This window comes from Silurus meridionalis, chromosome 15 (assembly GCF_014805685.1).
Source record: "Silurus meridionalis isolate SWU-2019-XX chromosome 15, ASM1480568v1, whole genome shotgun sequence".
Lineage (NCBI taxonomy): Eukaryota > Metazoa > Chordata > Actinopteri > Siluriformes > Siluridae > Silurus > Silurus meridionalis.
The window spans coordinates 5,563,038-5,589,121 of record NC_060898.1 but is presented as its reverse complement, the minus strand read 5'-3'; the positions used below and the strand labels follow the sequence as shown (position 1 = coordinate 5,589,121).

Sequence of the window (26,084 nt, the reverse complement as noted above, 5' to 3'; positions counted from 1 at the left end):
AATATCTTTGTGGCTTTAAAACGGAACGAGGAATCCGGAACTACCTGGTGCCGTCGTTGCCGTATAAAGTGTGCGTGTTTATGTGCACATTTACCAGGAATGTTGCCAAAGTCTCTGAAGATGCGGAAGTCGGTGTCTGAAGGTATAATGCCACTCTGGAACACTTCCTGTCCCACAACTGATGCAAAAGGGTGTTTGACGGAATTAACATATGCTTGAACCAGCCATGGGTTTTCTGGACCTAAAAAAACACACAGGCAAACAATAAAGTATGAATGTGTCCATAATGTCTACTACCACAAACTGTTATCAATAATTCAGCTGTAAAAATGTTTTTATTTCTGCTCATTGAGCGGAGTAAAGTGCAAGTATTAAACGTTGGTTATTGAAAGTCTTCTGGTTGGTCATTTGATACAGATTTACAACCTCTTTATCTCTGTAAAGCTGCTTTGAGACAATGTCCATTGTTAAAAGCACTATACAAATATAAATGAATTGAAAGACAGAGCTACAATGAACAAAACAGAACAATACTATTAATAAGAAACTGGATACAAGCTGGTTCTTAAACATGGTTGACTGAGCTGAGTGGTCGGAAAGTAAGTGTGCGTGTGCACGTGTGTGTGTGTGTGTGTGTGTGTGTGTGTGTGTGTGTGTGTGTGTGTGTGTGTGTGTGTAGATATATGTGTATGCACCTGTCTGGAACACCAGCTCCTTTCCCCCAACTCCAGCAGCCTCCATATTCACAAATGCTCTGATCTGCTTCACCCACTTGTGCTGAGTGACAAAGCCATGACTCGCCTGTTTCTCACACACACACACACACACACACACACACACACACACACACACACACACACACACAACACCACTAAATGTACATATTATAATGAGGTTAATGCAGAAAAACTGCACAGCTGGTTTACACTGACTTTAACCCATCCATCTTCTCCCTCAATCTTTCCTGCATGTGTCTCTCTGTCTCTTCTTCTGCTTCTCATTCACTCATGACCCCATCCCCTCGATTTTCCTCTCCCTGTCTGTCTATTTAATTAACAAACGGTCCAAATTTCATTGGATTAGTAGAAACGGTTCTGCAAATCTGTTCCATGATGGACATTTCCAAGATTTCCTGCAATTTTTTTAAAAGATAAGATTTAACCTTAGTTTTATGAAAAATAATACTGAATGGTAAAACTGGAACTCGTTTCTTTGAGTAACTCGGTACTCTTGGCTTCCAATACAGCGATGTATTCTAGAGATCTTTACTAATGGTGCCATAAATCGGATACTACAGTTTCTAATGTATTTACACAGTCTAAGAGAAAATACATCTTTTGAATGCTTCACTCTTTCTATGTCCCAATCTCCCTAAGAGATATAAGCTATTTTGAATCTCTCAAAAGTTTCTCTCTGCCTTTGGTTCTTCATCCATCTCTCTATCTGTCGCTCTCACCTGAAGTATGTTCTCCTCGGCTCCGTTGAACAGAAAGATGATTCCGTGATTTAGAGGAATAGAAAGGTTGGATATTGAGTGCAAGACCTCCAGCATGACAGCACAGCTTACAGCATCATCACTTGCTCCTGTCTCACACACACAAAAAGGAGGGCACATATATGCATTAACAATACACTTCAAATAATTAAAAAATATAATATTTATTTTTCTATATAGCGCCTTGAAAAGTTACATCTCAAAGCGCTTACCAAGCGTAAAAATAGGACAATTAAATTAAATAATTAAAATAAAAATACATAAAAATTAATAAATAAATAAATAAATAAATAAAATAAGGAGATGCTTACATTACAGACAATGGGCCCATTAAAACCAATCAGGCACTGTTTGAATTTCACAGCCAATCCAAATATTACTAATCATATGCATCGCTATTTAGTCATCTTTACCTATCCTGTGATGGTTTCTTAAATTGTTACCCCAAATGTACAGGAAAATGAGATTATCATACCATTAATGGGATTCCCATTCACTAGATCTCGATCTAAAAGGATCTAACATTTGGGAGGTGTTAGAATGCAAAATTTGTTGTTAAAATATACTGGAATTATGTGGGGTCCTACTTAGTATGAGTCAGTGGCGAGCTGTGCATTTTACACCTAAGCCTTCAGTGGTGTCCTGCCTAAATCAATCCACCTTTAAATGCATTCGTTATGACGCCACGGCTATAGAAACATCAATATTATACTGAAACGCAGTAAAACGGGTATCTCATGCAGTGATAAAGAATGAGATTAGTAATACACCACCCACATACATCATCTCTAACATTAGAATCAATTTTAACTACATAAAACAACAATAACACAGTCCACCCTGGGTTTTCCGAGCATTTTTTCATGCATTATGGTTTTCGTGAGGGTTTGAAATGAAGGCAAATTATGATTATAGAAACTATTTATTTTCAGCCTACAAATTATTTATCTTGAAGCTTCATTTAGTCCATTTATCCACACATGGAGCACTGTGTTTCCCCACGGACCATTATTACTGACGCACCACCCGCTAACTGTTGAGGACTCTGGGGTCTTATTTATAAACATTTATAAAGTTTCAGATAGTTCGGGATAATTTCAAACTAAAACAAAAAACGCCATACAATGCGTTCACCTTTTTTTTCTTTTTTTTTAGTAATTTGAAATTGACTTTTATATATATATATATATATATATATATATATATATATATATATATATATATATATATATTTGTATATTTGTATTTTGATATAATATGGCAATTAAATGCACTAAATGGATTTAGTTTTCACAGATATTCTTGTATTGCAATTTGAGCAAAAAAATGTTTCTTTTCCAAAAAAGGAAACAAATGACGTTCATTTTAAGAGGCCCGTCTTATTTCCTCTTGTATATTTAGTATTGCTCGTTAATAAAGAAAATAACTTCTTATCCAATTACTCGATTAATTGGACTAATTGGTACAATACTTGATTACTAAAATAATGTGCTTGCATGCAAATTCTCCTGGAAAGAAAACGGGAAAAAGTACGAATGTTCCTTGAAAAAGCTTAACAACTGTTTTGAAAATGACCTTGTAAAAGTATCCGTGACCAAATCGATTTCTTCTCATCTGTCACCCGTTCAAGTCTACATGTATATAATTTGAGCTTGTACGGTTTGCTACAGATACGATTCACGAGCCCCTGACAGCATGCTCCCTCTGAATATCCAATCAAATGATGTGAAAATGCAGACGGTACTGTATGCCTGCTAGATGGCCAAGTGTCACCAACTCAAAATCTGATTGGTTAAAACAGATTTCATCCTCATGTATTTTAATCTGCAGGTGTCTGCACTGATTCCAAAGGTTTTTTTTTATGTGGCAACACATGATGGCTAAAATTTTATTGGATAGGAAAAAAAACTGTATACATATTTATAGAAAATTATAATTATAATAATACTTTTCAATTTGCCCACTTCCTGCACACACAAAATAGCCCCAGTGTTTACCTGGACTGCTGGGCACACTGTCAAAATGGCAATTAGCCAATACGAAGTGCTGAGCGCCACCTTTGGGTTCGAGTCGTACTACAATGTTAGTGATTTGATCATAGCAGCTCGTGAATCCGCCCAGGAAGTCGATGCTGAACGAGCCACTGTGTTTGTGGGTCTCCACGGTGATGGCGTTAGGCCCATCAACGCTCTCGCTTCGCACCCGCTCCACCTGCTCCAACAGGAAGTTTACCGTCATGACGTCATTCTCAGGACTGCCTGCGGGTCGAGGCCCCACGCTGGTGATGTGCTCCAGGTACTTCCTGTTGCACACACAACACAAATACATGAATCGAACACAAATCGTTCATTTTGATTCATATATGATCTGGTTTAACCTCTGACAGAAGCACTTTGCATACACCGCTGACACAAAGAACATCCTGCTTCACCACACGCCATCAAATTCGGACCTGAAACCTAAATTCTCACTCGACTCTCTGAATACTTAATATATAACATGCAGTGTTAACAGAGGGAAAATTCACATACAGGAGAAAAGACCTCTTGAGCAGCAAGGTCATGACTTAACCAATGCAATATTCAAGAAGGTACAAAGTTCAAACTAGAGATTTAGGCTGATAACGTCAGTGGTAAGTAAAAGAGAGGCAGACAAACAGTATCAGGTTGCAGTGTTTTCTCTTGCGCTCTTTTTCTTCCTCTTCATTTCGCTCTAGAAACATCTGAATACAAAAGAAAAACATGAGCTGCTATAATCGCATGCCATTCAGCTGCGTTGGTTCTCAGCTTCTGCCCAGTTCATTGTTTGTCTTCTCTTATGCAACTGATCCAAGTCATCAGCTCACTAACACACCCTTCATCACACAATAAAATGTCTTACTTCTGGCTGACGAATATTAAGGACTGATAGAAAGACAGAGAAGCACTCCGGCAACTTCTTTCATTCATCTTCACTGAAGGTCCTGATAAATTCAGAGCAACACTGTGCAGAAGTACACTGAATGGGATATCAGTCCATAATAAAGACACATTCCCATGGCCATTTATACTCAGGGGCAACTCATATACTGAATTTATACACAGGAACTTTCTTAAATGGGGGGCCGGGTCAGTCTCTAATGGAAAATTACATGGGATGGAAAGACTACCAGTAGTATTGTGGAGATTTTACAATGATTTTAAATGTATTTATTACACCTCCTGATACTAGATTAGTTTATTATTTTATTATGCACCATACAAATGAGTGGTACTTTTCAAGAGATATAAAGCCTATTTAAAGAGCATTATTACTATCATAAAATTTTTTCATATCATTGCTTCGAAATCAAAACATTTATTACCGTAATTTCCGGACTATAAAGCGCACCCATATATAAGCCGCACCCACTGAATTTTACAAAGATTTTTATTTTGAACAAAAATAAGCGGCACCTGTCTATAAGCACCTGTCTGAAACTAATAAACTTTACACAGGCTTTAACGAAAGACAGTGTCTGTTACATGGTGTAACGGGTGAAATATGTTGTGGCTCCTTTAAGAGCAGAGCGGCATTTTGGGAATAGCCTGCCGCCGCATTTTTTCCGGTATTACTGCATGTGTGCAAGACCGAGGAATATGTCCTTATTATTTTCTGATGCTCATTTCTAAGTTTCTTTGACTAACCCGTAATGCTGTTGCCAAGAAAAATTAAAAAGCACGAGTTTTGGAAACCCGTCTGTGCTTATATGATTTCTGTTGCAACTGGAGTTAGCGAGCTCTCCCTTCACCCAGACTCAACGTTACAACGGCTTGTATCTAAACTGTAGCCTACCAAGAAAGTCATTGTTCACTGTCTTCCTCCTTCCTTTCACAACTATTTCTCTCGGAAGTTTATCTTTTGGCATCGTTGTGCGTTTAAAAATCAACACCGGTGAAAGTTTTTCTCCCGATGCCGTGCAGCTCAGAACACAGGTGATGTGCGTTTTTTTCATTTCCGTTCGGAAATTTCATTGGTCTAATGTTATGTTGCTCAGTTTTTTGACTTGAAGTTTGTGAAACCGGGAAAAACCTAGGAAAAATCCATAAATTAGCCGCTTCGTTGTTTAAGCCGCGGGGTTCAAAACGTGGGAAAAAAGTAGCGGCTTATAGTCCAAAAAATACGGTAGTTATGCATATGGTTGGTGGGTGAAAACCAAATAATGAGGTTACATTAATAACTAGAGGTCGACTAATAGTGGATTTTACCGATACCTAGGTTGGATCGTACCTGACGATAACTGATTAATCAACCAATAGTTTTTCAAATGGATACTTTTTAAATCCGGCCTGATTTTATTTGATTCTGATCATACTGATTTGAATTCTCTATCACCTGAATTCTGCTAAGAACCTTCAACTTCCCAGGAATAAAATGAGAAAAAATAATGAAATAATTTAATTATAAGATCTGAAATACTTTCATTTCAGTTTCAACTCGTGTATAGCAATAATGTTTGGCGCACCACCTTCAAACTAACAGAATAAAACCTCCAAACAAACAAAGATGACCATAAAAAAAAAATGTATTCAAATCTAAATAGCCACAAATCACAGAGCTGTTGCTCTCAGTTCTCTCCTAATGGTTCCTCAATTCAGCTACAGAGATCTCAAACCACGCTGAGCTACACAGCGAAACATGGGCTGTCTGACCAGCAATTAGTTCTGCATGTTCGGACTTATTTAAATTTCTATAAAACCTGCTCAGCTACAGGTGTTGCTACATGACACTGTTGAAAACTTGCACGCTGATCCAACTCCAAATCTAATCGCATAATCTTACAAACCCTTATGTGGCCAACCGACAGACATGAACATATCTTCAAAACTGAAACTAAAAACAAAACTAAGCGGCTAGAACTATAGCCACAATAACCGAATGAGGTCACTCGAAGTCATAACAGGCTTGGAGCTATTTGTTCCTTCGCTTTGAGGTGCGTAGAAATAAAACTTCATTTCTGTTTTGAATTAAAGTCATCACACTGTGTGAATAGAGGGAGTGGGAAGCTTGGAATCTCATCCAGGTAAGAGAGGAGGGTATGAGGGACAGGCCACAGTGATTATCATGAGTGTGTTTCCTTCTGCATGGCTGCTCCATGCACTTAATTCAAGGTCATTGTGGTTAAACATTAAGAAAGATTATTTCGATTCTGGGATCTAGACCCGTCTAAATGTGTCAGAAATCCAACTTAGAAAGGACAGGAGTGAGATTCCAAAAACAACACGGTGTCAAGATTTCGGATCTGTTTCTCTGGGATCTGGTTGGATACCTGGCTGGAAACCATCGAGCATGCGATCCTTTTTTATTATTGTTTTCAAGCGAAAATTTCCATGAATGCAAACGAGTTCGTTGCGACTGCAACATCGAGCGCTGTCGAAAATCATTTACAGAAACGCTACCATTTGTAAACAAATATGTCAGTGCAAGATGTAGCAGCGTGACGTTTTGATGGTCCTCCAGATGTGCTACAGAGCAGAAAGTGGGGGTGGTGGTAGTGGTGGGGGTCTTCATCAGTCTCCTTGGAGGAAGCTGTACCTCAGTGGTTACAGCTCTGGGTTACATAAGATTTGGGGTTCAAGCCTCAATGGTTTTGCTTTTGGAGAAAGAACTCAATAGCAGCAGACAAGCCAGGAGTCCAATAAGTATGAGATGTTAAAAAAAAAAACAGGAGCAAACGCAAGACAAGTTCAGACACTTTAATTTCAGTATATGGTGAATTGAGGTCATGTGCAGCCCAACTGAACCTGTAGAGGATTTGAAGCAGAGCATGTGGTTGAGGTTGACACACACAGAGTGAGAGCTTGCGAGCTGATGCATTGGACTGTCATGTAGGTCTTCTGCATCAGTGCACTTCTCCATTGTAGTGCTTCTGGACGATTAGGAGATCTTACCTTGCCCTGGTAGCGTTGAATTCGCCGCCGGGTTTTCCAATCACGAGCTGCTTCAGCGACCAGTGAACGGAGCCCCACAGCGCGAATAAGAACACGAGCACGAGCGCGCACGCCGCCCCTTCGCTCAACACGAACGAGCCTTCGCGTTTCTTCTTCCCGCCGTTCCCGTCCCCGTCGCGCTTCGGCGTGCCGCTATTCGCGTAGGACGTGGTGTTCAGCGAGGATTTCAGCCTCCGGACGGCGGTGTCACCTTCCATTCTGAGCTTTTCCCCCTTCACGAAACAGCGTCGAGTCTGAACTCCGCTGCTCGCGCCGAACGTTCGGACCCGACACGCCGAAGGTCACACTTCCGGCATCACGTGACGTCACTGCCACCGCTACACGACTCGGAGAACACTTCCGGGTTTTTTTGTGTTTTTTCCATAGAGGGCGCATTGTCTACAATATATAATTATAATTGTTATATTTGAACAATGCAAGACGAGCCCATATTTACTTTCTCTACAATTACAGCACGCAGTATTAATAACACACACACGCAATATTGTACTCACTTTTGTTTCCATTATTTAGACAATAATGTCTGTATGTTGAGTTGTTTTTAGAGGACAGTAAATCTGTACTATTATACAAGCTGCACATTGACAACTGCAGTGGTCTATGATTGCATTGAATAATAGATCAGTATCTGCCCTGTATTTCTCAGCATGAAGGACACAATAATCCTGATCATATCTCCAACTCCATTTGCAGAAATGCAGCCCCAAACCTTCAGAAAACCCCCACCATGCGTCACCTTTGCCCTTATACTCGTTATTGCACCACTATAGAGTCCCTTAGTTAACTTTTTTGTTGCTCCAGTCTGATGTTTGGTCCTTCATAGAGTAAATTTGGGCACCTCTGGCTTTTATCCAAAAGTTTGTGGACAACTGAGGATCACACCCAAATGTACTTCTACCACAAGCTGTTTTTACAAAGCTGGAAACACACAATTGTAAAGAAAGTCTTGCATTGCTGTCGCGTTTACAATTTCCTTCAGAGGCTGAAACTTATCTGTGCATGACAGTACATAAAGGGAGTTCCATGAAAAAGCAAACCTCCTCATTTAGTTTTGATAACTAAATAAGCAAACCCCCACCATTTAATTCTGGAGAGTGGAGGTTATTACAACAGCAGAGCTAAATACATCTTTTATAAAATATTACAAAAATAAGACTGAATGGCTCAAACAAAGCATAAAAGAGAGCAGAAATTGTTTTAAGAAACTGTTACTATAGGAGTTATCTATTAAGTAAACATGTTACACATTTGCCTATTTTCCAGAATGTGTTTTCCATACAATTTATAACACTGTCAGCATTTAGCATCTGATTATTAGGAACATGTTTGGGGGTAGAAGTAGCAATTTAGCCAAGGGTCCAGTGTAGTAAGCAAATTGATAGGCCAACAAAAATAAAAGGAATGGATGAAAATGTGTGTTTAAATCTGTACAATTGTACCGATAAAAGGTAATTGTCGTAGCAGGGAAACGAGTGGAAATTTCAAATAAACACATGACAACAATTGAATAACAACTATGAAAAATACACACATTCTCTATACTGTAGGTGGAAAAATGTCTAAGAAAAGAAATGATGCATGTGAGGAAAAAAAATGCATGCAATAAATAAGTGAATAAGTGAAATGTCTACATACACCACACGTGTAAAATTCACTCGTCTCTGGAGAGCATGCACGTTGCTATCTCTGCTCTGTCAATCGAAGCAACATTAGAGCTCATTCCAACTTCACTAGTCCTGTGACACAGTATGTCTCAGGTTAAAAAAGATGTGCTTGGCTGGCTTCACGTGTAAAAGGAGGCACGTGTTTGCCTTCACTCTCTCTGGCTGGTTGCAGTCATGTGATATTGTAAAGTTATCTTAGATTTTAGAAAAAGGGGGCATCATATGATAATTCACATGTTTTCTACGTGTGAGTTTTCTGTAACCTGCACAAGTCTAACTATAATTTCATCTTCCATTACAAAATTGCTGTTAGTGATGACCAAGTTTTGATAATACAATACGATTCACATGCAGTTTAACTCACATTACTGTATTTGCTAATACCTTTTTTGCTAATGATAATAATATCACCCTTGGATCCAGTAGCAGGCCATGAATTTTTAAGGCCTTCAGTGGTGTCCAACCTGAAACAATCCACCTCTTAATAGCATCGTTATGAAGCCACGGCTAAAGAAACCATCAGTAATATACAGAATCGCAGTATAACAGAGCGCTGCATCACAGACAGGTAGCTCATGAAGTACAAATGAATGGCATTACTAAAGCAAGAAACCCAGTGAACACAATTCAACATGCCCCTTGTCACTGCAGCCACAGCTGCGCTACCAAAATACATCATTTCTGGCAATAGCATCAACAATAACCTCATAAAAATCCCAGGTTTTCCTGGGGATTTGAAAGTAAATTGTGTTTTTTTTTGTGCAAATTCTACTGGAAAGAAAAAGCAAAAGTATAAATAGTTCATGAAAAAGCTTAACGCATGTTTTGAACTGTTTTGGCTGACCTTTACTCACAATGTCCAGCTGGAAAATGTAAGTATATCTGTGATCAAATCAATTTCTACTTCTCTGTCAGCCATTAGGAGCCTTTAAACCGAGCATTGTAATCGCTTTAAAAGAGATGATCTTGCTCACCCTGAAAGATGGCTACTGCTTGGATTCTACTTTCTATTTAGGAATCGTTTAATTATCCAGTGCTTTTTCACAACTAATGCACCTTTTTACATGTTTGTATTCCTTTGTACTGTATTTAGACCTCACATTAATTTCTTCTGTTCCTTCTTCACATGCAGTCAATACAATTTCATTTCACAAGTGTGCATTTTCTTACATGAAAAGATTAGCACCAGTTGCACAGCTGCCACGTACAAAGAACGATGTCTTTTGGCACACTGACTTATGAAGTTCGGTGCTTCCTGTGACTGTGCGTGCGGCCTTGTGCTGCCATCTGTTGGCGTGTTACAAAAGTATTCTCGAAACCTTTTGATACTATTATTATTACTAGTATTATTACTTTTGATCACTATTATTTAATCGTCTTTTAATGTTATTTAAATGTTACTTTGGGCCGCTTGTCTTGGATGGTGTTAAAATAATAGGTATTATAAAATGTATTTTATGAATTTTATGCCTCAAAGTCAATAGAACAAAGAGAGGTATTTAAAGTGTGTGTGTGTGTGTTTCGTGTCAATTACCTCAGTGGCTTAAGAGAGTAGAACCCGTGATGGTCATGAGAAGAAGTATGTGTGTGAGAAAAAAAGGAGAGGGGGAGAGAGAGAGAGAGAAGAGAGAGAAGGAAAATAACTGGGCTGCATTCACTTCTTTCTTTCTCTGCTCAAGTGTGTGCCTGTAATCAAATTATCCAATTCAGGTAAGATTTCACAGCAATATCATTCTCATACAGATCCGTTTGATCTCATTTGCATGGTGAATTCATTTGGAAAATAATTAGCAATTACTTAAAACGTTAACGATCAATTAAAGTATGGTTTTATTTATTGTATTTATTTATTATATATAGGAGTCATGCCTCGTGGGGACTTCACTGTTCATTTTGCAAGCAGAGGACGTGGCAACCTCATCAGAGCAGAGGAGTAACTTTAATTTTATATGATTGATATTTGCATTAATATTTTACTATGTAATCTCCATGTTTTGGTGATTAGTGTCGTCCTCCTCTAGCACACCCATTTACTCCACATTCTTAGTTTATGGCACTGTGGAGCTGAACGAAGTGTTTTAACACAGCAAAAAGACAAATATGAAATTGTATTAAGAGTAATTCCTCTATTTAAAGTGTGTATATAGACATGTGTGTGCTGCTTATAAAGGACATGACTTAGACTAACAATATAATTGAATGTAAATGACATGTATACTTAAGAGGGATGGTGGTAATTTGTGTTTCAGAGCCGCTGGAATCGCTTTCCTGGCCATTGTCCTTACAGCACTGTTCTTTCTTGGCTGCTGGTACTACCGCAAACGCAGTGGGTATAGAATGATCCAGGTGAATACCATTTTTACTGTATTACAGTGAAGCAAACAAGAACTATTTATTATATACAAGCTTTTAGGAAGATCTGCTATGTATTCTGAATCTTTTATAATCTAAACTAAAGCCTTTGACAAAGCAGCCACTAAATAATCAACAATGCAGTAAAGCAATAGAACCCCATTCAATAGAATCACATATTTTCCTCATACCACAGCAATTTGCAAATTGTTTTTAAATGTATTAAACTAATACTTTTACATGTTTTTGCTTAATAGTTATGTTTACTGTTGTAAAGAATCCATGACGTAACTTATTTTTGGTTATCACTTACATTTCTAACGACAATTAGTGAAAAAAAAAAAAGGTTAAATAAATCATAATTAAAATGATTACTTGCAGAAAGCTTTAACAGATCGGGGTTTTCCAAACCCTGCTTATCTGGAGAGTCCACCATACAAGTCCCTATATTAGTCTCAATCAAAACGTCAATGTAATAAAACGAGTGCATTCATGATAACAATGCAGCCGAAACCATGAAATGTTTACCTGAAATGTAACTATAAATTCCGAATAAATTTTATAATAAATGTAACTATAAAAATGAATGACTAATGGAGTAACTACAAAGTCTGCATTTTGTTCAATTATGCTGAAAAAAAATCACCTTTTTAAACAAACTTACTACAGAAAAATGACTACATTAGTTGACAGACAATGGAATTAATACTAGACATCATTTGCACAAACTCAGTCAATATTAAAACAAAAAATACTTGTTGGGATGTTGGGAAGCGAATGTAAGTAAATATTTTATTACATTTACATAATAGCTGCTAGAGTTTTAGGAAAATTCATGTTAATATCGCTGTCTATCTGCACAATGTAGAATATTATTTCCTATTTTTTTATTTCATTTGAATGTAACCGTTAGTGAACGAGCCCATTTTTTCCCATAACCTATTACAAGTTAATGCTGTTTAAACTACTATTAACATTCATTCAATTTTTATTATTCATATAGCAACTATAAGTGAGTTGCAATAAAACACCAAAACTAGGATTCAAATACCTTCGTAAAATGGGTACAGCAACAGCAAAAAAAATGTCTTTGTATACATGTTACTTGTTAAATCGAATGTTTCACCCCAAAATAAAAAAAATAAATAAAAAATTAAAAGATCTTAGAGCTCAGCTGACTGGAATTCTGAGGCTTGTGTTGGTCATGCTGAGGCTCATGTGATGTAAAACAGCTTTTTGTTTTGTTCCCACAGAACTCCAGAGGCCCGAGTCTATCCTGGAGGGGACTCATGAGATCAGGGCAGTACAGTGAACTAGGGGCAGGAGGAGATAATAAAATGGCCCTTAATGAATTCAGCAACACCCAATCTGCGGTAAGAAACCTGAGGCCTTTCGCTAGCAGTTCAATAGTAATGCGAATTTTTATACCAGTTGCATTATGGTTTAATATCGCCCAGTTTTTTTTTTCTCTCTACTTTATAAATGTGTACTACACACATTTAAAGCTCCAGCTCTTGAACGATCATGATCTTCAGATTCACCCAAAGTATTTATTTTGCTCTAAAGGCCATATTCAAAGTAGGCAGTATATGATATCTGCCATTTTAAGTTGAGACGAATAAGCACAGGGCTAAGAGTTAAATTACAATCCACAATATGCATCTTCTTCAAACACTATTTGACTGTTTTTGTTGCGTATAATATCAAAGAAATGTCTGACACACAATGTCCACATAATTTAAATTTCTTTGATGGCCTAATCTTTTGCATAAGAGTTTGCACTCAACTCCAACATGTAATTTAGCTTTATATATTTACTGTAGTTTAAAAGATCTGCACTTTGTATATCTATTTTTCCACTCGTATCGTCTCACGTTGGATTTTTTAAAAAAGAATCTGCGAGTTGTCTCATGAGCACCAATAATGATATAGAGAATAGTCATGTGACTTGCAGAAAGCATTTGAGTTGCTGTATGAGGCAAGCAGTTAGTACTGAGAGAGTGAGAAATTGTGGTAATCGAATAAATTATTACTGTTCTCTTGAAAAAAAAATCCTTACTGGCTTAACTGGAGGTTCTTTATTATTCATCTTAAAAAAATTGAATTTGGAATTGCTTTTACTGTCTTGAGTTTCTGCACTGTGCTCTCCTAAATCCTCTTTATTTTCTTTTTTTGCAGTTCCCAAATGCACCACCAGCCTATGACAAGATTACAGCTGGATCATCACCACCACCTTACTCACCCTAAAGAAGAAGAATCCAATCAACCTTATTTGTTTTAACCTTCTGTGGGATTTTGTCATTTAAATGGTGCGAGAGACGTAAACAACATCAATAAACAAACTCATAAAAATCTGAACCCATCTATTAAAACCGGTGCTGTTTAGTTTACCGTCTTGGACTGAAAACCCATTTACGAATGTGTTTTTTTTAAATGCGAAGACTGAAAAGGAAAAGAAATACGTTGTGTATCAATGTCAAAGTTCTACGAAGGATAAAATATGTAACCTGTATGTCAGCAAATCAAAACCGTACAGGAGGTGTATTAACGATTAGCATTTGTTTTAGCTTAGTGCCAATTCACAACTTTTAAAATCCTGATGCGTTCGCACTAACGACAGTGTCGCAGCATTTCTTACAGCTTTTGATATTAATTTCTTTGAAAACAAGTTCATCACTTGGGAAAGTGGTATATCTTAGTAATCAAGGATACTTCAGCCATCTCAAGATATAACTCAGACCAACAATATATATTTAACAAACCCTGCAGAGATTAGCTCAGGCGAACTAGCAGTGGTGTTTAAAGTGTTCAATCACACTGCATGTGCTTTCTATTACTTACAGCGCTCTCTCCTAATACACACACTCGTTCTTCGCTCGACTTTTCGAATGCGTTTTTTCCACACGCGCTTCAAATGAAACAGTGTTTCCAATCCGTTGTGTTGATCTGGTGTAAACCTTATTAAAGTTAATATAAAAACCTTGCTTCTGAACTCATTGCTGAATAAACAATAAAATCCCAAAGCACTGGATTTATTTCCAAACTCCGATGCAAGTGATCCAAAATGTTTATTTTTTTGAAAGGTCCATGGCAGACATTGTGTTAAATAAATGCAAATTCTAACTTTAAATCATACAGTAGCATTTAACTCTGCATTGCGTCTTCCGATGTGCAAAAGGAAACATCAAGTCATATTAAACTCGAATCTATTATCGAAAACCATTGACACGAAGTGTAAGTGCGCAAAACAGATCTGGTAGACGTACGCTAACAGCATTTGAAAGATTGAACAGGAATTGCTTAATGAACGTTATTTTTTAAGTGCTACAAAATTCCTTCTAAAATTCTCTTCTGAAGTAAAACTTGAAGCTTGAGGAAGAAGAAAAAAAAGAAAAAGTAAAGAAAAGCACAACAAAAATATTTTACTATATATAATACTGGCCGTTCTAATTCAATTAAAAACTCGACAGTGTTTCCCCACCATAGGTGTCGATATACAAAGTCCAATATACAAAATAGTGCTTCTATAAACAGTTTGATCTAAAAATAAAAACAAAAAAAGGATGGGGGAGGGGTGGTGTATGATCATTCAATTAAATGAATGATTTAATTCATATTTTTAGTAACTAGGTCACTCTGGATTATCTGATGTTACCATTCTGTGTGAATCTAGTGTGTGCAAAGCGAGTGTGTTAGTGGTGGTCACGGCCACTGTCGTTTTGTCTGTCGTCTCCGATAGATTTTGTGGGGATGAGCATCTCAGTGCGTTCAAAATGGCACCATCTGGACTTAATAACAGTTCACTGATATTTTGCTCGTCTGAGACTTGTGTTGAGGCCTTGCTTTTAACTTGTACTGGATGCTCAGGGACTGTCATTCTGATATGTCCAGGTTGCACAGGCCTAACTGGTTGACAAGTTGACATTAGAAGAGTGTTAATAGATGGAGATATCGTTGCAACACAAGTGGTTTGAGAACTGTTGACTGAACTGCTAATTGGTGGTACAGTTGCCACAGGAAGTGTCTGCATCCTTGATACTGTACTACACATGGGTGACACTGTGACCACCGGGGATGGCCAGGAAATCACAGTTTTTGCCGCTGCTACACTTGGTTTTTCTTTCTGTAAAAGGTCTGGAGTGGTCATGCTCGGTAAACAGCTCTGTGACTGAGCAGAAGCTGTGGCGTTTTCCTTCGGGCAGGTGGTGACACTACATGAAGAAGCAGCGGAGTGTTCTTTCACTTCAGGGAGCAAAAAAGAAGGAAGTCTTAAAATATGGCCCAAGCTTTGCTGCACAGATGAGTGAGAAGTTCCTAACTGAGACGTAAGAGGAGAGGAATTCATGGAGACTGATGGTGACCTGATTGCAGTTAAAAGATTAACAGATTGTTCACTCTTTGCTGAGATGGCTGCTGGTTGCCTGATAGATGTTTCCTGTGCCCTTATAAAAGGTGCTACCATTCTCAGACCTTGAACAACCGACGAGGCAGGAGGAATCAGAGTACCTGCCACCTTTGGGGCAGGATATACATGATTTGGCCCCACTTGGCCAGTAGGCTGCACAGTAGGACTAGAGATAAGAAGGATGTGACCACCGGGTGCAAGTCCTTGAGGGGGTACCACGAACCTCGTGTTGTTAATTAACAGTTGAGTTCCAGGAGCGAGTGGAGCAGTAGTATTGATCAGAACTTTATCCTGAACTGTCGTGGCTCCAGATATGGTGTTTATTGGAGATCTCAATGTAGAAGCAATCAGTGGAGTGCCAGTAGAAGGGTTGTCTAAAACAGGTTTTAAAGGTGTGGTGCTCAAAGCTAAAGGCTGAGCGACCCTTGTTATAGAGCTGGTGATAGGAGGTTTAATAGATGTTGAAGGCAAAATAGGGGATGTACCATCTAATGGTTTGTCCTGCATTCCTCCTCTTGCTAAAATACCCTTGTTTATTGGGCTTCCTAATACAGAACAGCCGATATTTGGAGCTGAACCACTAACTAGCTTGGATCTATTATTTAGAATGTCTGATATGGACATGGAGGTTGGCAAAGAGTAAGACGTGCTCTTTTGTTGCACTGCTGTGGAGGCCATGTGGCCAGTGGAAAAAGTAACACTTTTGCCATCATTACTTGCAGTAGCTTTGAGGGGACCATTGACATTCACTGGTGATCCGATATTTGCCGCAGAGTTGCTGTTCTGGACAAAATAATGTCCATTTGATGTTGCAAGTACATTGGATACCACCAGAGGTGCAACTCTTGTAGCAGTTTCTGCTGTCGTTTTGCTTGTGATAGTTGGTCTGTGTAGTATTCTAGCTGTTAATCCAGAAAGGTTGTTGGCTTGAAGTTCAGTCGGAATACCAGTTGTGTAACCAATGGCTTGTCCAAGGTTCGGTCTGACTTTCATGACTGATGAAGTTGTTGTGGGAGTAACGCTGGACTCTGATGATACCAACCCTTCAGAAACAGTAATCGTAGAACAGGCAGAGCCAGCTTGAGTCAAAAACTTGACCTTCGATCCTTGAAAAGCAGAAGCAGAAGTAGTGACGATACTTGACACTGCCGCTGGGACCGTTGCAGTGGACGCGACTAGAAGAACTTTCTTGAAGCTAGACAGATCTGTGCTGGTATCTTGGGGTCTCTTTTGAGCAAGTCGAATTATATTTTCAGAAGCAGCAGTCTGGACAGGCATCCCAGATGAAGGGAAATTAGCATTGGTTTTTGCGTTGGATGAAATTAGCGAATTGATGCCAATTAATATCTGGGCATTTTTCGTTGTATTATCAGAAACAGACCCGGTTGAGAAAAGCAAGTCTTTGTTAAAGGGTACTGTATTATTTAATGTTTCTATTAGAGGAGAAGGTTTTACTGGATTGGCACTTTTTAAAACTGAGTTAATGGAAGCTCCTTTATCCTTTAGAGAAGAGTCAAAAGGCAATAACTTTGTAGTTGTAATTTGACCCGTTGATGGTGCTAAAGTAGACGCCTTGGACACCAGGAAAGCTTGAAACTTAGGAGCGAGAGTGAAAACTGGGCTGGACGGTAAAACACACGTACCACTACTGTCTGAATTCTGTACCTTTACTACTCCTGTGTTTCCTCCTCTGGTTGTGACATGGATGGACTGAGAGTCTCTGATGCAAACCGTCTTTAACTCTTGATTGAGATCACATTTGTTGAGAACAGTAGTGGCTGAAGTCGACGTAGTGGACCCCTTCAGGGTTGGTTGAGCAATTTTTTTATGGGCAGGCGAAACGCCACAAGATACCGATTTTTGCAAACCAGGTGAAGCAGCGGATGAGGTCATTACCGTTCTAATATTTTTTAAGGGAGACACTTGCTGGACTGGGATCTTATTTTCTCCTGCAGGGAACCCTGAAGTGTTGGACAAAAGTGTAGCAGGCTTGTTTGGGGGAGCAGCAGTAATACTAGGTGGTTGTTGAACTTGTTTTTCCTCAGTGTTTTGAAGGAGTAAATTTGTGGGAAGAATAATAACCTGCTGCATTGCTTTCTCCACTGTTTTCTGAGGATTTGCTGGCTGCACCGAAAACTTAACCGGTGTGCCATTATTCCTAACCACACTCAGGCCTTCTGGAGCCTTGTATACAACCTGCATGGGCCTCTGTACAGATGATGGCATGGAAGCATGTGTCTGGATGGAGACAGGTCTTGGTTGTGGTTGAGGTGTGGTTAAAGCTGTCGAAACCACCCGACATTGATCCGCCACAGCGACCTGTGGGTGACTTATTAGGGTAACTTTATTTCCAACGCTCTTGGCAAACAGTGCCTGAATTGGATTGCAGCGCCTCAAACCACCCGGAGGCGGAGTCACTGCTGATGTGGTTTTAGTACTTAAAGCGTTTGCTCCAGCTGTAATTTGGTCCCTTGATGTAACCTGTAATTGTTGTTCAGGGGTCACAGAATTATCATCGAACATCTTTCCTTTTTTGCCAAGACTGAAGTCTTCATCTGGGCCACCACTCTGACGACGCTTTGCGCTTCGAGTAAACGGTCCAGATTCACTCAAAGCTGAGTCTTCTGGTCTGCTAATTAGGTGTCCTAATGAGTCATTTCCAATGTAATGTTCACAGTCTGCAAAAATGAGAACAAGAACAAACCATTTATTTATTTAAATTTCACATAATTTTCTTTTTTTTTGTGAAAGAAGACAGATAATACAAAAAAAGCATATGATGGACTAAAAAACCTTTAAAACGCAATTAAAGACAGAATAAACTTGGCCTTCCTGTGATTTAATAAAAAGAAATCAATTCTTGAAAATAGTTTATATTATCACCTGCTGTTCCCTTGAAAATCCTCTCGGTTTTGTCTTCGTCCTTCAACTCTCTGCTAATCTCTGTGGACAAACAGCTTTCTTTAGATGCATCTCCCTCTGATTCGAATGCTACCCAGTCCTCTCGAACAAACTTTTCATATTCAGGATGCTTTGTAAAGTCATCATTTTCCTTTCTCAGTCGGGCCCTAATAAGAGAACAGACCACGGTTGTTTTTATGCCAATAGTTAACTAAATAAACGATTTTTTTTTTCAGCAAATAATGCCAAGATACAAATCCAAATTATATGCTTTCTTACCTGTTTCTGTGAAAGGCCTTGAGTAATTTGGGTTCCCATGGCAACAGCTCATTCAGCAGTCTTATGAGAGTAATGTGAAGCTCCTTCACTGCTTCTCTCTTTATGTACCACCTTTCCTAAATTGTCCAATAAGAAAACACTTTGAATGGAGAACTGTGATTTTTCTTTTTTTTTCAAACTGGCATCCAAACTTTAGGATGATCTACAAAGCTAAAAACGACGATGATTAAAACAAAAGGTAAATCAATGTGTGTGTAATTGTGAGAATTCCCCCTCTTACTAACACATCTCTTTTTGGTGCTCTCCAACTCGTCTAGCTCATCCTCAGTTTTACTGATAAGGTCCCTCAGTTCATCCAAACTAGTGCAGACCAACTATGAAGGGGTAAAACAGAATTGGGTGACTGAATAAGGACAAACAGAAGACAAGGAACACATAACTGATAAATAGTGTTTACAGTGCAATGCTTGTGGGTGCATTTAAAATAGCAAAGACGTTAGGATTAAAATAAACGTGATATTAAAAGAAAAACCTGCATTCTTTGCATCAGATCAATCTTCACATCCAGATCGAGTTAGGAGCTTACAGTACAGCTGTATATTTGTATTTTACTAACAAAGTGATTACTTCAGCCATGGTAACTTTTGGAATGAAGATAGAAAAATGTTATTCTCATCTTACACATGCATGCTCTGACCACCAAGAAGTGCATTACTGCTGCTCCCAAGACTATGTTACTAGTAACGTACGCCTGGGCCTGCTTTGACAAATGGCTTAATCCTAGTAACATACATGTTCCTGTATGTGTGCCTATATTGCATGCACTTTTGTGCTTTTTGAGCATCGCATCATTTACCTTAAACGTTGGCTCCACTGGGAGTTGCGAAGGATGATCCTGATTTGTGTCTTGGGTTTTCTTAAGAACTAACTTTCTTCCTGTTAATAGAAAATGAAACAACATAGCACCAATTTCATAACATTAATTTAACAGCCCTGGTTTAGATGTGTAACAAAAATGATGTTATTAGGCCTGATACAAGCCTCGCAAAATGATACTGCTTCTACCCCTGGGCTGCTACGCAATGTACGTACTGTGTCCAAAGGTTGAACAATAATGTATTATGGGCTGTTGCAGTATCATTTTTTTCTAAGTTTGTTTCCTTCTGATTAGCATAACATTTTGGAATATTATGTAAGCTTGCTTCAAAACATTTAGGTTCACACTTGCAAAATTCCTGCACTGTATTTTCTGGTGCTGCCACCTAGTGGGCAGAGTTTCTGCTCATAATAAATAGAAACAAAATGTTGTTTTGCCAAAAGTTCGGCCAATGAGATTCTGTCTTATATCTAGTTGTTTTACAATGCAAATGTGTAAAACCCAATGTAATGTACAACCACAATTCAAAATGCAGCTGCCTATAATTTGACAAAGCTTTCAGAGCAAAAAAAAAAAAAGAATAGGAAAAACGTCCTATAGAAATACTTGTTTAATGAAAATTATTCCCATGTCTATTTAAACAATGCACTTTCTAACCAGTGGCAATAAGTTAAGCAACTATACAAATATTTCTCTCTCACCTAACTTGTGTTTCTTTCTTTTATCCTTTCTCTTCAGATCAGCAGCAACTTTACACGTGGTGCTTTTAGCCACTCTGGTCTGTCTGAGCCTTTTCAGACCAAGCTTGCTTTTCCCGGCCTTGACTCTGTGCGATTTTTCATTCATTTTCTTCCTTCTCTTTTTTTTGGACGGTATTTTCCCCTTTTCAGCACTTGAGGAGCCGCTTTGTCCAAAACCCACGATCTTATCTGCTTCAGCTGTGGAACAAAAGCATGAGAGAGGCTCTGGGATTGTGAGAGAATCCATGGAACATTTAGAGTAAAGATGTCCGATTTGGCAAGATGATCCGTTATTTATTGCGGCACCCACGTCTGATGGCAGCAAATCTTCTGAAGCATTTGCACTTTGAAAATGGGCAGGGAATTTGCCCGTGTAACAATTCTTGCCAACTCTAAGGCAAGGTTCACAGTCGGTGTCTTCCTCGTCTTCTTCTTCCATTCACGGCTTTGCTTTACCTCCGTGTGTTTGTCCTTGATGCTTTCAGGACTTGACAACTCCTCCTTACAAGGGAATGGAAATGTGTCAGGATCTTTCCAATCTACCTCGCTTTCATCCGAGCCATCGTCTTGGACTCTCAGACAGAATTCCCAGTTACCCTCTTTGACCTCTGAACAGGTGCTTAAGTTCTCCCCTGTCCTGTCCACCCCTTCAGGCTCTAGTTTCTTTACAGAAAAGGCTGCCAAGGGGAATTCCAGTGGCAGACACGGACTCTGGCGATATATACGCAAATCTGCCCCGCAGAAATGTGGGAAGTGTATGTACGTGTTCTCTTGACTGTCATAGCCCAAGATGGACTCTCGGCACTCGTGAATAGGTTGTCCGAGCACGGCATCCTGCACGTCCTTCTGAGTCTCGTAGATATTGTCACAAAGGCCCTTAAGCAACCAAACGCGCTGGTTGAAGGGCAACAAATGGAACGGTTTCTCTTCCAAAGGACTTGTTTCTCCGAGGGTCCAAAAAAAACGATGGCAAAGTCCTAGATGTTCAGCGCAAGCCTCTTGGTCCTTGGCTCGACCTATAGCTTGGTACCATCCCAAGACTTTCTGCCTCAACTCCGCCTCCCAGCGACGATAAGGCAACGCTGGACGCCTGTGGAGTGTCATTCTTCGATGCGGAGAGCAAAGCAGGGAGGTCATTACCTTGGCCAAGAAAGAGCTACAGCGAGGCATTAGCAGGCAGCGTTCCAATTCATAGAACACGATCTCTGGGAGGTTGAGGGCTGTTTGGGCCAGACACAAAAAGTGTCCGATAGCAGGAAGTTCCCACATGCTCCCTATGGGCCATGGCTCTGCTAGTGAGAGCAGTGAGCGCTCCCATTCCTCCACTTCTTTGGCTGAAGCCTCTCCAGCCTCCTTCTTCTCAAGGTCTCGCTGCCTAGACGTCAAAGAGCATGATTATACAGGAGGTTGTATATAACTAAAATTTATTTGGTGACATTTTTTGGACCACAGATAAAAAAGATTTCATTTCATGTTTTCCTGATTATGTTTTTGAGAGATTGAATCTGTAATCTACTCTAAAAGGGCACAAGTAGCACAAAAAAAAGATCTTGTTAATTCAAATGTTCTCATTATACAATTGTTTCCTCTGCTTAGTCATGTTTTTTCCAGCACTATAGCAAATAAATAAGCTCACAAAGTGTTACAGCAGATCGAAATGACTGTTATTGTTGCCGAAAAAAATAAGCTATGGAAATGTTTCAATAGCTGACATGTATTTTCCTTTAACACAAGAAGTAAAAACTGTTAACTTCAGAGTTCTGTCCATTCTTCAAGAGAAAATAAGATTGTAAAATCTTTACTTTACATCCACTCAATTACTGTTTAAAGAAGAAAACGACTCGAGAAACTTCTTTCTTTCCTCACAAGAACTAGTAGCTCTCACAAATAAAGGGTGAAAAATCAAACGTAAACGGCTGAAGGTTTGAAAACTTGCAAGCATACTAACATGTAATTGCGTTTGTACATAGTCTATCAAAATCACTCAATTGACCTTTTCTCCTCCTTGGCCCTCTGTTGTTCCTCCAATCGAAGTGCTTGCACCATGATGGACTCGGAGCCGCACACAGAAATGGCTGCCAAGTTTCGTGGTGCAGATCGGCGTCTAGTGGAAATGCCGACCGGTGCTTTTTCATCTTCAGTGCCAAAACGACCCCTGGAAGTCACGGCCAAGGATGTTTTTTCTCTCAGTGTCCTATTAAAATTGGATTAAGAAATAAGGGGGAAACTGATCAGACATTTTCCGTTTGGAGTGTGTGCCCTCTCCAAAGACAAAAAATTACTATAGAAGGATATACACATTTCCTGTCTAACCTCGTTTACATAGCAAATATTCAGGCGCATATAACTCAGACACATTTTATAAAAATACCTCTAAAATACGTCCAAGCATAATTATATTGTTTGTATATTAAAATAAGTTTTATACCGTGCCTAGTTTTGATGCTCTGGTGCCTATTAATAAAAACATATATTGGAAAACACCTAGTCATTATTTCAAAAATAATCTCATACAATACTGTAACTATTGCTTAGGTAATTGCTACAATATGAACATTTTATATTAAAACGCTTTTTATTGGCACCCGATTTTGTTCTGCTCGTAAACTGTAAAATGCCGTTTTTTTTTGCAAGGTCTCATGGCAGTGAATTGATGGGAACCAAATATTCAATTGTAACTGATTTATCTGCCATGCTTACCTTGAGAGCAGAGTTAACTTCTGCTCCAGGATGAGCTCCAGTTTTTGTGCCTGTTTGGAGAGCCAGTGATCAAAACCATGATACCTATAGCAGTTCTCCAACATCTGGCGAAAATCGGCCACAAATTCCGTGATGCTTTCATAGTCCCGCTTGACAAACTTGTCGTCGATCTTTTTCAAGCACATTTCATTTCCAGCTTGATCGCCAACAGGGAACCAAAAAGGGGCAGTCACAGCTTTGTGTTTGTCCAGAAGAAGACTTTGGAATATTCTAGAGGCCTGCTGTATTTCTGGTGTGAAACTAGCCTTATGAGCATCGTCACCATTTTCAGGTATAGAGCAACTCTCCTCTGAGATGTCCAGCATGTCCAAATCACAGTGTGAAATTCCACTCTGCGATTCCAACCCAGGAGAGTTGCACAGTTTTTCTGTAATTTGTAAACATTCATTGCCGTGATATTTCGACCCAGGCTGGTCAAACAGTGTGCTCTTACTCAGACGGTCCTCAAAAACCAGATGTTTCATTGCGCTCTCATTTTTATCACCCCCATCGATGTGCACCTTCATCTTCTGTTCATATGTTTAGGATGATGAAGATCCGGATCATCAGAGTGGATTCAAGTCATCGTCTGCCACCAAATAAAGCCATAATTGTTCCTAAAAGAGAATTGTTTAGAAAATTTATAAATGGTCCCAACTGTTGTTGTTTCATTTCATAATTAAATTAGTAAATAGAACTTAATGTTTTTTCAACTAAAACAAGCAACTCAGATTATAATTACAAAATAAATCTTCTACGCCATTAAAAAAAATAAATCACGTAAATTATAATGAATAATATAAATGCTGTTCATGGTGGGTATTTTCATTTAAATAAACTTTTTCTATAATGTAGTATTAGTAGCTGCACTTTAGAAACTGTTTCTTTGCCAACAGCAATAAACACCTGAAAAGATTTAATTATCTACGCCTTTGAGTTGATTGAGATGGTTTGGACATGTGCAGAGGAGGGACATGGGGTATATATCGATAGGAGAATGCTGAGGATGGAGCAACCAGGAAGGAGGAAAAGAGGAAGACCAAGGAGGAGGTTTATGGATGTGGTGAAGGAAGACATGCAGGTAGTTGGTTTGAAATAGGCAGATGTAGAGGACGGGGGAGATGTAGATGGAGACGGGTGACGACCCCTAATGGGAGCAGCCGTTGTTTTTGAAACTTTGGTTTCATGGGTTACAGGGACCTGCATCTCTAATTTAATGGAGGTGCGTTAGTGCCTAGTGAGGATAGACCTTGCAAATTTCAGCAAGACAATTTTAAACTGCATACTGCATCAATTACGACACCTTCGCAGTAGAAGAGTCCATACCTTTCACCAACTGAAAACACTATCATTAAAAACAAAAAATAAAACAAAGAAGACCCAGGACTGCTGCACAGCTGGAATCCTGTACCACACAAACAGGGCAACGTTCCTCTCTGAAAACTCCTGACACTCAGCCATCAAATTTGGCCTTGTATTTACCTCATATTTCCTATGCTTTATTGTGAATAAAATATGGGTTTACACAAATTGCAAATAAATCTGCTTTTATTTACAATTCCCCAACTGTGTTGTGACTTTGATACATGTGAATTAAAAAAAATAGGAAACCAGTGCTTCATGGAGCCTTGAAGAAAATAAATATATACTTTAAAAGGGTTCAACAAAACATGAGAAACACAATGTCAAAAGGAAGCTGGATATAATCAACTAACTATCCATACTAACTAAAGTGTGCTGAAATAATGACTGGGAAATGCGACCAGTGATTCGAAGAGAAGCAGAGAAGCCCAAGCGCTCGAAAGTGTGTCACAGGGGGTTCGGTTTAACCAGGAACATTGTTGTAGTGTGAGTTACACGCCTGTGGTATATGCTCGCGTTACACGGTGGCGTTACATTGTTTACGTAACGCACTTTGTGTTACAGCTCCGAGCTCCGGCAGCGGCGGCGGTGTTGTTGTTGTTACCTCGGAGTCTGGCTTCAGCGCTCTCCCCGGTTATGGAGCTGCATGTCTCCCATCCAGCCATCACACATGAGCAGCACAGCACTAGCACCGAACATCTCCAAATCACCCATTACAGCACCACGGCGGCTTTAAACCACCCCCCCTTCTCTCTCACACACACTCCCAGCTAACCGAGCGAACTCCCCAGGTCTATTTCACCACCGCTCGGCTAACCAGTTAGCCGCTTTCAGCCTCCTGCACCGCACTTCCAACGTCGACTGCAACACCAGACGTTGCTATTACAATAAAAGCTATAACACTGCCCGCCCCTTACTCACTGACTAAAGTTATATCTAATCACAGAAAGACGCGCCTGTCACTCAGGTAGCCTACTAGCTTAAAGCAGAGCTCGCGTTAGCATTAGCAATAGCGTCCCTACTAAACTAATAGAAGAGCCGAGCGCTTTTTTTTTAACTCAGAGAAAAGCGCCAGGGTTGCCAGGTCTGTTTCAGATCCCTCCGCCTGGAACACACCCTGCGATCAAAAGCGCAGCTGTTCAGCGCCTTATTCTGTTTTACTACTGCCATAAAAAATAGAGCCATAAAATAATCCGAATAAATCAGCTCTCAGAGTTTTTGCCTGCACTCTTTTCTTCACTTCTCTAACACATTCTCCATTACTTTGCACTGTTGACCCCAGGTACATACACTCATCCACG

At 39.3% G+C, this 26,084-nt stretch overlaps 3 protein-coding genes across 4 annotated transcripts in view; 1 reads left to right on the top strand and 2 right to left on the bottom strand.

Moving 5' to 3' along the window:
* The window catches only part of LOC124397858 (endoplasmic reticulum metallopeptidase 1), a 21,417-nt gene extending 13,635 nt beyond the window's left edge, over nucleotides 1-7,782 (bottom strand). For both annotated transcript variants that reach the window (XM_046867713.1, XM_046867712.1), the window contains exons 1-5: nucleotides 7,405-7,782; nucleotides 3,493-3,797; nucleotides 1,457-1,584; nucleotides 696-801; nucleotides 95-241 (exon numbers count right to left, since the gene is read on the bottom strand). In XM_046867713.1, the coding sequence (XP_046723669.1) occupies nucleotides 95-241; nucleotides 696-801; nucleotides 1,457-1,584; nucleotides 3,493-3,797; nucleotides 7,405-7,661 (943 nt within the window). In that variant the 5' untranslated portion in view covers nucleotides 7,662-7,782. The remainder of the gene's footprint in view (nucleotides 1-94; nucleotides 242-695; nucleotides 802-1,456; nucleotides 1,585-3,492; nucleotides 3,798-7,404) is intronic.
* On the top strand, nucleotides 6,334-14,529 carry mlana (melan-A). Its single transcript, XM_046867714.1, has 6 exons — nucleotides 6,334-6,446; nucleotides 10,668-10,838; nucleotides 10,989-11,061; nucleotides 11,378-11,474; nucleotides 12,734-12,853; nucleotides 13,659-14,529. The coding sequence occupies exons 3-6, from the start codon at nucleotides 10,994-10,996 to the stop codon at nucleotides 13,725-13,727; spliced, it is 354 nt and encodes a 117-aa protein (XP_046723670.1). The 5' UTR covers nucleotides 6,334-6,446; nucleotides 10,668-10,838; nucleotides 10,989-10,993; the 3' UTR covers nucleotides 13,728-14,529.
* Nucleotides 14,530-26,084, bottom strand: LOC124397860 (uncharacterized protein KIAA2026-like). Its single transcript, XM_046867715.1, is given in 10 exon segments — nucleotides 14,530-18,563; nucleotides 18,769-18,953; nucleotides 19,066-19,181; nucleotides 19,350-19,439; nucleotides 19,922-20,001; nucleotides 20,644-21,095; nucleotides 21,098-22,057; nucleotides 22,676-22,876; nucleotides 23,383-24,038; nucleotides 25,388-26,084. Coding segments are annotated over 9 exon segments (6,102 nt in total). The 5' UTR covers nucleotides 23,949-24,038; nucleotides 25,388-26,084; the 3' UTR covers nucleotides 14,530-15,111.